This window comes from Schistocerca americana, chromosome 7 (assembly GCF_021461395.2).
Source record: "Schistocerca americana isolate TAMUIC-IGC-003095 chromosome 7, iqSchAmer2.1, whole genome shotgun sequence".
NCBI classification, from domain to species: domain Eukaryota; kingdom Metazoa; phylum Arthropoda; class Insecta; order Orthoptera; family Acrididae; genus Schistocerca; species Schistocerca americana.
The window spans coordinates 171,881,089-171,893,758 of NC_060125.1; the positions used below are offsets into that span (position 1 = coordinate 171,881,089).

Consider the following 12,670-nt stretch of genomic DNA (forward strand, 5'->3'; position numbering starts at 1 on the left):
AGACCTGCATTTTGAGTGTCTTCCTCATCCACCATACTCACCAGACCTTGCCCCAAGTGATTTCCATATGTTTGGACCACTCAAAGACGCAATGGGAGGAAAGAAGTTCCGTTCTGATGAAGAGGTACGCCACGCGGATTACCAAAAGAATTTTTTTCTAAAGGAATTTATGCACTTTGTGAGCGCTGGAGGACTTGCATCGAGCGTGGGGGAGAGTATGTTGAAAAGTGATACAGCTTTGTACCATTCCTGCACAATAAATAATATTTTAAAAAATATTTGAGGTTTTATTTGACTCACCCTCGTATATTCTCCTTCACAGGCTTCCAACGCTGGTGTAACTTTTCGTCTTCGCGATTGTAGAAATCACGTGGTTTTGAGGCAAAGAACTCGTCAAGCCATGTTTCGAGCGCATTTTCAACCAGAAAGGAAGTTCCTTGAAGGTTGCTCGATAGAAAGCAGAAAAGATGAACATCTAAGGGAGCAAGATCAGGTGAATAATGTCGGTGTGGAAGACTTCCCAGTACAGCGTTTTTTTGTCAGTCTAGCAGAATACGGCCGGGGGTTATCGTGCTGCAGCGTTCTCCTGGTCCTTGTTCTTGGGCTGCGTCTACAAGACATCTCAATTGTTAACAGTTAATGTCAGCTGTGATAGATACACCACGGGGAAGCAATTCGTAGTACGCTACACCATCACTCTTCCACCAGACGCATAACATTATCTTCTGTGGATGCGCGCAAGTCTTTGTACGGGGAGCTGCTGCCTTTTTCGGGCTCAAATATTCCTTTCTTCTTCTTATGTTAACTTGAAGACACAATTTCTCATCACCAGTAACGATACAGCACAGGAATGGTCGGAGTTATTCACGGGCCAACAGATGACGAGCAAGCAGAGAGTCACATATGGTCACCCGCTGAGTTTTGTGATTTTGGCTTAGAGCATGCGGTACGTACACACCAGCTTTCTCAACCATCCCCACAGCATGCAAATGTCACACGATGGTAAAATGATCACAGTTCATCAAATTTGCCAGTTCTCGAGTACAATGACGGTGATCGATTGATGCGTTTAAACGGGCTTCGTCAAACCTCTAAAGTCTTCCCGAACTTGGAGAGACACTAATATCGAAACGATTCTCTTTAAAACGAGAAAAACATTTCCCTCCCGTGCTCTGTCCAGGGATATTACACCCATACACGGCGTAAATGTCTCTGGCTATCCCCGCTGTCGTCACCCATCTACTGAATTCAAACAGAAGAACGTTTCGCAGATGTACAGATTTCTCCACTTGGCACTCCATTTTCTAGCGTCTGCAGCTTCACTCACTATTTCAATTGACAAAATGACAAAATGTGAACTCAAATAGGAACAGTGACCTGCAAATAAAAACATACTATCGATAAATAAACCCATAGCAACAGGAACACCAACATGCGAACTAAAAACGCTACGAACTTATGCTGCGGTGTAATATAAGGGGCAATCAAACGATAACGATATAGATGGAAAACAGTAGGAAACCGTTTGTTATTTCAAAAGTAATCGCCATAACTGTTAATACATTTATCCCACTGTACAACAAGACTGTCATTCTCTTCGTGGCAAAATATTTGCGGCTACCTACGAAACTATGATCGTACCCACGCATGCACCTCTTCGTCCGAAGCGTATTGGCGGCCGCGAATGTCTTTCTTCAAGGCCCAACAATTTGTAAATCTGCACGGCAGACATTGGGATTGTATGGGGTATGTGGAAGGGCTTCCCAGCAAACTACTACAGCGTAGTCGAAACTACCTTGGCAGCTGCTGCGTGGACATTACCCTGCAGCAGAATGATGCCGTCCGTCGACAATCCTCGTCATTTAGATAGATGCCTCGCTTCAATTTTTGCAAACTGTCCACGTACCGCTGTGCACCAACCCTGGCGCCGTGTTCTGGAAAGTCAACAGGGCGTCAAAAAAAGTCTCCATGACTTTCCCGGAGATATTTGAGATAGGTTGAATCCATGTGTTTCCATTGTTGACTATCACCCTTGCTCTACGGCTCAAATAATACAATAAAGAGCCAAAGAAACTGCTACACGTGCCTGATACTGTCTAGGGCCCCCGCGAACACGCAGAAGTGCCATAGCATGACGTGGCATGTCCTTGACTAATGTTTAAAGTAGTGCTGGAGGGAAATGACGTCATGAATCCTGCAGTGCTGTCCACAAATCCATAAGACTACGAGGGGTTGGAGATCTCCTCTGAACAGCACGTTGCAAGGAATCCCAGATATGCTCAATAATGGTCGTGTCTGGGGAGTTTTCTGGCAAGCGGAAGAATTGAAACTCAGAAAAGTGTTCCTGGAGCCACTCTCTAGCAGTTCTGGACGTGTGGGGTGTCGCATTGTCCTGCTGGAATCGCCCTAGTCGGCCGGAATGCACAATGGACATGAGTGGACGCAGCTGATCAGACAGGATGCTTACATACGTGTTCGTTAGAGTCGTATCTAGACGTATCAGGGATCCAATATCACTCCAACTGCACACACCCCACACCATTACAGAGCCTCCACCAGCTTGAACAGTCCCCTGCTGACATCAGGATCCATGGAATCATAAAGTTATCTCCATACCCGTACACATCCCGTTCTAGCAGACTTTTTTCCCGGCCACAGCGATGTCGGAGTTTTGGTGTTTTACCGGATTCCTGATATTCACGGTACACTCGAAAATAGTCCTACAGGAAAATCCCCACTTCGTCGCTCGTGCGCCGACTATAACATCACGTTCAAACTCACTTAAATCTTGATAACTTGGCATTGTAGCTGCAGTAACGGATCTAACAACTGCGCCAGACGCTTATCGACGTTGCTGTCCATAGAACCGTATTCTGCCTGTTTACGTATCTGTGTATTTGAATACGCATGTCTATAACAGCTTCTTTGGCGTTTCAGTGTATATTTATTAATACTTTGGCAACTAAGATAAACATAAGAAGCCCTTAATATTTCACAAAACAAACAATATTTGAAGGGAAAAAATGGCTGCAGAACCAACTTGGAAATTTAAAAACAAAATGCGGAGACAAGTCAAACATATAACAACAAAAAGTGTCTGTAACTAATAAAGAAATAAATTGATCTATTTATATAGGAAATTATAAAATTAATAAACGATAAAAATTAACTCTGACAAACACCAACGCTAAAGTAAAGTTCAGAAGAGAAATATACGAGCCATCTACGATAAACTTTTACGATTAAAACAGGGTTAAGACAGACATGTTTTATCGTCATTATTTTTCAACTGTGCACTGTTGTGCGTGCTAAGGGAATGGTACAAAACCCTAAAAACATAAGAAATGGAACCAAGCACGATCAACTGAACTTATATTGCTTGGCACTAGCAGATGACTTACCGTTATCACCTAATAAGATTGAAGAAGCCGTATATCCAATAACAAGTCTACACAATATAGCATAAAAATAGGACTCCAGATAGCATTCAGCAGATCCACTAGAAATCAACCACACAACGGTAAATAATGGGGAAGTAAAAGTAATGAAACACTTTAGATAGCTAGGAGAACTTGTAAGATATAACTTGGAAAAGAAAGTGCATTGCAGGAAAGGTCTAATAAAATGATAGAAGCTCAAAACGTGACATGGTCTACGTACAATAAAAAATTTCCCTCAGTCAAAACTAAATTAAAACATTACAAGACAGTGGTTTAACAAGAGACGACATACGGAAGTGAAATTATTTCAAAGTCACCCAGAGAAACAGGTTCGACGAAATCTTAAACGGAGATCAGAATAGCTACAACTTGCATTAATGAAAAATAACATAGACATGGACAGTGGCGGAAAGTGACAAATGAAGTTGTGTACAGCGAACTGGAACCCCTTACAGATACTATACGGCATCTCTCTCTCTTTTCTTTCTTTCTTTTTTTTTTTTATCACATTGTGATGACGCCAGAAACAGATAACCAAGAAAGATTATAGGCAAACTTTGGATGATTTTGGAATAACAACTCGCTATAGAAATTCCCTGCTAGTGGAGTTCCCTTCGTGTTGTTTTGGACCTGGTAAGATTCGCGCCTGCGACATCCAGTTCTACAGTGACTTTTTCAGCTCTCGTCCTCTTACTTTTCGTTACAGTCCTCTTCAATGACCGTCTGTCATGATCAGTCAATACACACTTTCCTTTGCGGTATGACTTAGCGGATCACGTTTACGCGCTTTCTCTATATGCGGTACATACACACATCAAAAAAAGTTTTGCATCACCCTGGTTCTGTGGATATTGTGTCACAGACACAGTCCCTTTGATTGTTCAGAGATGTCACGAAACCCGCCCAAAGATGTAAACAACCATGCATGAGCAGCGCCTATAAGACGGAGGGGGTCCGACAGCCGATCATTTCCAGTCATTCCACCAGGAAGGAGGTACACGGCTGATGTAGTCTGTGGTTCAACCATGCCTAGACGGTCGAGCGCGTCCGTATTGTTACTTCGTGCCAGGAAGGGTTCTCAACAAGGGAAGTGTCCAGGCGCCTCGGAGTGAACCAAAGCGATGTTCGGACATGGAGGAGATACAGAGAGACAGGAACTGTCGATGACATGCCTTTCTCAGGCCGCCCAAGGGCTACTACCGCAGTGGATGACCGCTACCTACGGATTATGGCTCGGAGGAACACTGACCGCAACGCCACCGTGTTGAATAATGCCTTTCGTGCAGCCACAGGGCGTCATGTTACGATTCAAAGTATGCGCAGTGGGCTGCATGATGCGCAACTTCACTTCCGACGTCCATGGCGAGGTCCATTTTTACAACCACGACACCATGCAGCGCGGTAGCTATGGGTCCAACAGCGTGCCGAATGGACTACTCAGGATTGGCATCACTTTCTCTTCACCGATGACTGTCGCATATGCCTTCAACCAGACAATCGTCGGAGACGTGTTTGGAGGCAACCCGGTCAGGCTGAACGCCTTAGACACACTGCCCAGCGAGTGCAGCAAGGTGGAGGTTCCCTCCTGTTTTGGGGTGGCATTATGTGGGGCCGACGTAGGCCGCTGGTGGTCATGGAAGGCGCCGTAACGGCTGTACGATACGTGAATGCCATCCTCCGACCGATGGTGCAACCATATCGGCAGCATATTGGCGAAGTATTCGTCTTCATGGACGACAGTTCGCGCCTAATTCGTGCACATTTTGTGGATGACTTCCTTCAGGATAACGACATCGCTCGACTAGAGTGGTCAGCATGTTCTCCAGACATGAACGCTATGGAACATATCTAGAATAGATTGAAAAGGGCTGTTTACAGACGACGTGACCCATCAACCACACTGAGGAATCTACGCCGAATCGCCGTTCAGGTCTGGGACCATTTGGACCAACAGTGCCTTGATAAACTTGTGGATAGTATGCCACGACGAATACAGGCATGCATCAATGCAAGAGGACTTGCTACTGGGTATTAGAGGTACCGGTGTGAACAGCAATCTGGACCACCACCTCTGCAGATCTCGCTTTATGATGGTAAAATATGCAATATGTGGTTTTCATGAGCAATAAAAAGAGCGGAAGTGATTTTTATGTTGATCTCTATTCCAATTTTTTGTACAGGTTCCAGAACTCTCGGAACCGAGGTGACGCAAAACTTTTTTTGATACGAGCATCTTCGATGTGGCACCTCTTCAAATGCCAAAGGCTTCGGTTATCTTGGTTATGGAAACACCCATCTCACGAGCACCAACAATTTCCCGACGTTCGAATTCACTTAGCTCCGACATAATGCACTCGCAACTGCACTGAACACTATCCTGTGTGTGACTGACACTCCCGACTCATTGAGGACATTGCGCAGGTGCCTTTCGTTGTCAAATACATCATCACAACCAACAGGCTTGGCTAGCATCTGCTTTTATGGTCAAGCGTGTATTTCTCACTGTGTTTCTATAAGTTTTGTTCGACCATTGCGTTAGGCTTGGTCATATCGCCTATTGCAGGAGACGCTCTAGTGTTCCGAAACTTGTCAACTAAGTCTGTAGCGAGCACTGTCTAGTGACAGTTATTCAGTTGAACTAACCGAGTCTTTCTAAGCATCTGGCCCTGCACTGTTTCTTTTTTTTTTTTTAAATTCGCTGAAATCTGTGTTTTTCAGCACACAAAGATACGCATTACCGTCACGAAATACGGCGCATTCACTAACAAAATACGTATTTCTAAAATAATATGTTCTCTGAATAAATATTTCACCGTCCCAGCACTGCCAGCATACTACGCGGGATCAATATTTAAGTGGATGCTCATACTGTATTTACATGAAGAGTAAAGCTTCGGCCGTTGTAATTTAATTTATTATTTACTACACGAATTGATTGGTAATAGTGACTGTTGCTGACTTCCGTGGTGGGCCTTAATCAAAATGATATTTCATTCAATTTTGATTTACAATTAAATGCTTTTGTGAAACTGTCTCTTTTTTAACATTATTAATCTTCAGCGGAAATTATTTGTTACGTTAATGACTGTAAGACTCGATGAATCTTAAAACATGAAGATACAAGTTGAACAATGAAATAAACTTTTCATATTAATTTCCTCGCTTAGTCGGTTCACTTTAAAGCAAAAATCTTAAGTTATTAATTAAAATTGCGGCCCACACACCCGCGAGAGTATATTTTCTTACCTCCGTTAACCATTTCATTGCAGTCAGAGTCCTGGCTCTAGCTCTCGGCTGTCGTACTGAAAATAAGAATCTTTAAACTACGTATTTTCTGCAACTTCGGCCGGCTGTGGAGAAAAATATATCTTACATTAATAGCGTGCAAGTTTGTCGCTTCTGCTAATTTTTATAAGTTAATACCGCCACGTAAAAAAGGTTACACTGCAAATTACTCGAATGCAGGTTAATTCAAGGAAGTCGGACATGAAATCGGGATCACCTCTTACAAATTAAAAGTGAACAATAATATTAAATCGCTATATTATCTGCTTAATTAATACAAATATACTTACATTTGTCAGCACTCGCAAGATGTCCGTCTACACGCAACCACGACAAGAGGAGAAGTGAAGACGACTAAAAAATTAACAAAAGAGCGTATCTTGTCGTCTCTTTAGCTGATTTTGTTTCGAGTGTTCTGTATATTTCTTTACCCTCAAAACTTACACAGAGAAATTATTACAATATTTAAATGTCTCTTCTTTATAAATACTGTTTTTAAGTCTTTTCTTAGTATTTCACTGGGGACGGTATAAACTCAAAATAACAACAGCGAGAGTTTCACTTTCCTCAGAGATGTCATAAACAGCACACTCCAAAGAGCTTATTTAAATGTGTATAGTTGATGATATATGTGTTAATTAGCGAAGACAATATATATACTGTGGGGTTGGCGCCTGTTGTGGAGCCAGCCTTAGTGGCCGTGCGGTTCTAGGCGCTGCAGTCTGGAACCGAGCGACCGCTACGGCCGCAGGTTCGAATCCTGCCCCGGGCATGGATGTGTGTGATGTCCTTAGGTTAGTTAGGTTTAATTAGTTCTAAGTTCTAGGCGACTGATGACCTCAGAAGTTAAGTCGCATAGTGCTCAGAGCCATTTGAACCTGTTGTGGAATATCTGCCTTTGCTCACCCGTTGCAGCCGGGAGAATGCATTCTCTTGCCATCTAGCGGCAGAGAAGGTAACCAGGACGTCCTGCATTCAAAACTTCGCCGCTTGTCTCAACAACACGAGACCACGGTGCTGGGATCACACACTTCTTCTAAATTTGTACACCTTTCGTGGGCCATTAAAACAACGCAGAGTGCAAGTAGCAACGTGTACGTGTAGTTTCGAGAAAATCGCAAGAGAAGATTTATGCGTCTTTTATATGTGTATCTGTGCGAGGGTGCCGGATGTAAGAACTCATGGTCCTCAAGTGTTAGCGTTCGAGTTCCCATCGTGAGAGGCGACGGTTCGACTCCCGCTCAAAATTACTTAGTAATCTATTTTTTTCATCACTGGTCATATCATTTAATTGATATAACATTTGAGAGGTAATATAATTTAAAAAACACCTGTATTTGGATGAATTTTTAGCGAATATCATGTTATTTGACTACTTACTATTTTTGATGACATTTAATTATTAGAACAAACATATTTATAACATATTTATAACTATCGACAAGTAAACGAAAAACGCGTAGAGTTTTCCTGAAAATATATGCCTGTCGGGATTTGTGAAATACTGTGTACGTGCAGTCTGGGAACTACTTTGCACCTCGACGCTTCGAACTCCAGACAGAGGCAGGACCCATTCGGCAGTTAACATGCGTAGCGGTGAGACGTTGCTAATGTACCAAGAACGAATAGTGTAAGTGCAAATTTTTTGAATATGACAGAATTTACACTTGTACTACAAAAATAAATTAAATAATGTGACCAGTTGAAAAAAATAAGATAAAAAATTAGTATTTTCGAGATTCGAACCATTTTGAACCTCGTTCACGAACCTTTTATACCGCGCTTACACTTTCTACATTTTTTTTTTAAGAATCTCGTTTTGTTCGTTATCGTTCGTTGCATATGTTTGGTGCGGACGTCCAAACATCTGTTGGAGTTTATCGTTTACCCACTCACTCAGTTTTTAAAATATTACAGAGGGCAGATACCTCTCTGACCGAACACCCTTTTTTTCTTTTTTTATATATAAAAACATTTATTAAAAAAACAATCTTACACATTCCAAATACATACTAAGTTCATGTACTAACCATGTACAAATGTTATACATGAAGTTATTTAAACAAAAACAGTTTGATCATTTCAGTTATGCTGATGTTAAAGAAAGACAACAGAAGAGTGTGTTACTGACTAAATTATCAGAAAGAATTAAGTTAAACATCAAGAAAAGTTTTCTTAAAGACATTCAAACTTCAACATGAAGAAATAAAATCTGCACTTTGAAGTACATGAGCTCCAATCTTTACAGAAGCATAAATAGTTCTTTATGATGGATATCTGCAAGTTGGTGGGATAATTTTAAATATAAAACAAATTAATAATCATATTAGACAATTTCTGAAATACTTGAGAATGGCAGAAAGGAGATGTGTAATAAAGTTGACTAGCCTTCCAAGTACACTTTCTGGGCATTAATTGAATGTTAAGTATCAGAAATGATCAGACCTATATAATAAGTCTTTCACTGCCAAACTGACTTATACATCACAGCGCAAAAATGAACAGGGCAATGTGCCAGCTATTGAATATTACATTATATCAGATAGAATCTTATGGTTTTAACCAATCGATAAGGAAATTTCCATAAAAACTGTCTATTTCAAGATTTCTAATGTAAGCCAATATCGCACCTTTAATGTTTTGTGTTTTGACACTATCAGACACACAATCTCACTGTCACATAAGTTCTGTACATTAGCTTATAAATTTCAAAAACTACTCTCTGAAATAGAAAAAGCGCACACCAAAAATATACTGTAAAATTTTAAATAATATCCTTAAGGTAACTACACTACATCACTGTCAACACAGTCTTCTTTTTTATATTAACCAATGCCCATTCTTTTAAATACAATTTTTAACATATTACCGAACTTTTTCTTGTGAGTCGAATACCTTCTAATTCTGTGGAATTCACACAGCATGTGTACCTTGAACTCTATGAAGCTATCGGATCCTAATTTGTTGAGGACGTAATTAACAAAATTTCCCAGCAACCAGTAGACAGCGTTATTTTTTGCTTCTTGGAAATAGCGTGCTTCAGGCCTGTGTACCAATGACAGCGATATATCACACGCTGAGCTACCGTGCCGGCTCACTTCGCCACGATGATTTCTTCGATGAGCACCTTCGCACAGTTACATCACTTACATAATAGACGCGTAAGACTTCTCTTGCGATTTCAAAAATGGCTCTGAGCACTATGGGACTCAACTGCTGAGGTCATTAGTCCCCTAGAACTTAGAACTAGTTAAACCTAACTAACCTAAGGACACCACAAACATCCATGCCCGAGGCAGGATTCGAACCTGCGACCGTAGCGGTCTTGCGGTTCCAGACTGCAGCACCTTTAACCGCACGGCCACTTCGGCCGGCTCTCTTGCGATTTTCTCAGGACTGTCATAGTAGTGCACCTTACAACTTGCAGGATTTGTTGTTTCAATGGCTTAGTAAAGGTATTCAAAATCTGAAGTAAATTCGTGGCCCCAACGTCGTGGTCTCGCCTTTTTAGTGGCAGCTGTAACTGGACGAAGGAATTTATCTGACTGGCAACACCTGGCGCTGTATAACTACACTCCTGGAAATGGAAAAAGGAACACATTGACACCGGTGTGTCAGACCCACCATACTTGCTCCGGACACTGCGAGAGGGCTGTACAAGCAATGATCACACGCACGGCACAGCGGACACACCAGGAACCGCGGTGTTGGCCGTCGAATGGCGCTAGCTGCGCAGCATTTGTGCACCGCCGCCGTCAGTGTCAGCCAGTTTGCCGTGGCATACGGAGCTCCATCGCAGTCTTTAACACTGGTAGCATGCCGCGACAGCGTGGACGTGAACCGTATGTGCAGTTGACGGACTTTGAGCGAGGGCGTATAGTGGGCATGCGGGAGGCCGGGTGGACGTACCGCCGAATTGCTCAACACGTGGGGCGTGAGGTCTCCACAGTACATCAATGTTGTCGCCAGTGGTTGGCGGAAGGTGCACGTGCCCGTCGACCTGGGACCGGACCGCAGCGACGCACGGATGCACGCCAAGACCGTAGGATCCTACGCAGTGCCGTAGGGGACCGCACCGCCACTTCCCAGCAAATTAGGGACACTGTTGCTCCTGGGGTATCGGCGAGGACCATTCGCAACCGTCTCCATGAAGCTGGGCTACGGTCCCGCACACCGTTAGGCCGTCTTCCGCTCACGCCCCAACATCGTGCAGCCCGCCTCCAGTGGTGTCGCGACAGGCGTGAATGGAGGGACGAATGGAGACGTGTCGTCTTCAGCGATGAGAGTCGCTTCTGCCTTGGTGCCAATGATGGTCGTATGCGTGTTTGGCGCCGTGCAGGCGAGCGCCACAATCAGGACTGCATACGACCGAGGCACACAGGGCCAACACCCGGCATCATGGTGTGGGGAGCGATCTCCTACACTGGCCGTACACCACTGGTGATCGTCGAGGGGACACTGAATAGTGCACGGTACATCCAAACCGTCATCGAACCCATCGTTATACCATTCCTAGACCGGCAAGGGAACTTGCTGTTCCAACAGGACAATGCACGTCCGCATGTATCCCGTGCCACCCAACGTGCTCTAGAAGGTGTAAGTCAACTACCCTGGCCAGCAAGATCTCCGGATCTGTCCCCCATTGAGCATGTTTGGGACTGGATGAAGCGTCGTCTCACGCGGTCTGCACGTCCAGCACGAACGCTGGTCCAACTGAGGCGCCAGGTGGAAATGGCATGGCAAGCCGTTCCAGGACTACATCCAGCATCTCTACGATCGTCTCCATGGGAGAATAGCAGCCTGCATTGCTGCGAAAGGTGGATATACACTGTACTAGTGCCGACATTGTGCATGCTCTGCTGCCTGTGTCTATGTGCCTGTGGTTCTGTCAGTGTGATCATGTGATGTATCTGACCCCAGGAATGTTTCAATAAAGTTTCCCCTTCCTGGGACAATGAATTCACGGTGTTCTTATTTCAATTTCCAGGAGTGTATATAGTGTCGACAGAAATTTAGTTTGTTATGTAACATGTGACAGTGGAAAAGCTGACTGAGGAAATACGCTCTAAATGCGTATAGCGGAACTTTATTGCGGTTGTTACGAACGTGATTGAAAAGATTCGCCTTACTGCATGCAACTTTTTCATGTTGCAGGTAAACAGTTCATGTTTCAGAAACAGTTACTGCAGTCAGCTGTTCCGCTGTTGAACTTGAGATTAGAATACTCCCGTCACTCATTTATCTTTTATTTCTGCTCCTCGACAGGCAAGCTGTTTACGGTCTGAACGACATAGACGTGCCGATGCAGAGCATCCTCACCCTGTTCCTGCTGGAGGTGGTCAACCCGCTCTACATCTTCCAAGTCTTCAGCTTGATCGTATGGTTCCTCGAGGGCTACTACTACTACACCATGGTCATCATTCTCATGTCCGCCTTTGGTGTCACGTCCAGCATCTCGCAGACACGGAAAGTAAGTACTAATGCCTTCTTTCCAAATATCAAGATTCAAGAGTACGAAAGAAAGAGGTATGATCTTCATCTAACAGTAGCACACTATGCTCTGTCTCACAAGATTGCAGTTATTTCTAAGGAACTGCTTATTCATATCAATTATTAAACAGTTTTCTCTTCGTAAGTTACAGTTCCACATCCACATCCTCATCTTCCTCCTCAGCCTCCTCCTCCTCCACCTCCACCTCACTGTGATCATAATGATTATCACGATCATCTTCATCATCATCATTCATTTTTAATCTGCTAGTTCGGAAAGAGTCGTTCCGGACATCTCTACATATAACGATATTCAAGCTACACCTTTCAATGTGTCCACCATCGTAGCTGAGTGATCAGAGTGTCTGGCTAACCGACGGGGTATCTGAGCTCCACTCCCAGGACTGCCAGGGATTTTTCCTTGGCGGCAGGGCTGGAGTGGGGTGCACACAGCC

The 12,670-nt window shown here is 43.6% G+C and overlaps 1 protein-coding gene across 1 annotated transcript in view; it reads left to right on the forward strand.

Moving 5' to 3' along the window:
- The window catches only part of LOC124621805 (polyamine-transporting ATPase 13A3-like), a 376,394-nt gene that overhangs the window by 260,331 nt on the left and 103,393 nt on the right, over positions 1 to 12,670 (forward strand). The window contains exon 7 of the mRNA XM_047147242.1: positions 11,991 to 12,195. Coding sequence (XP_047003198.1) covers positions 11,991 to 12,195 — 205 coding nt within the window. The remainder of the gene's footprint in view (positions 1 to 11,990; positions 12,196 to 12,670) is intronic.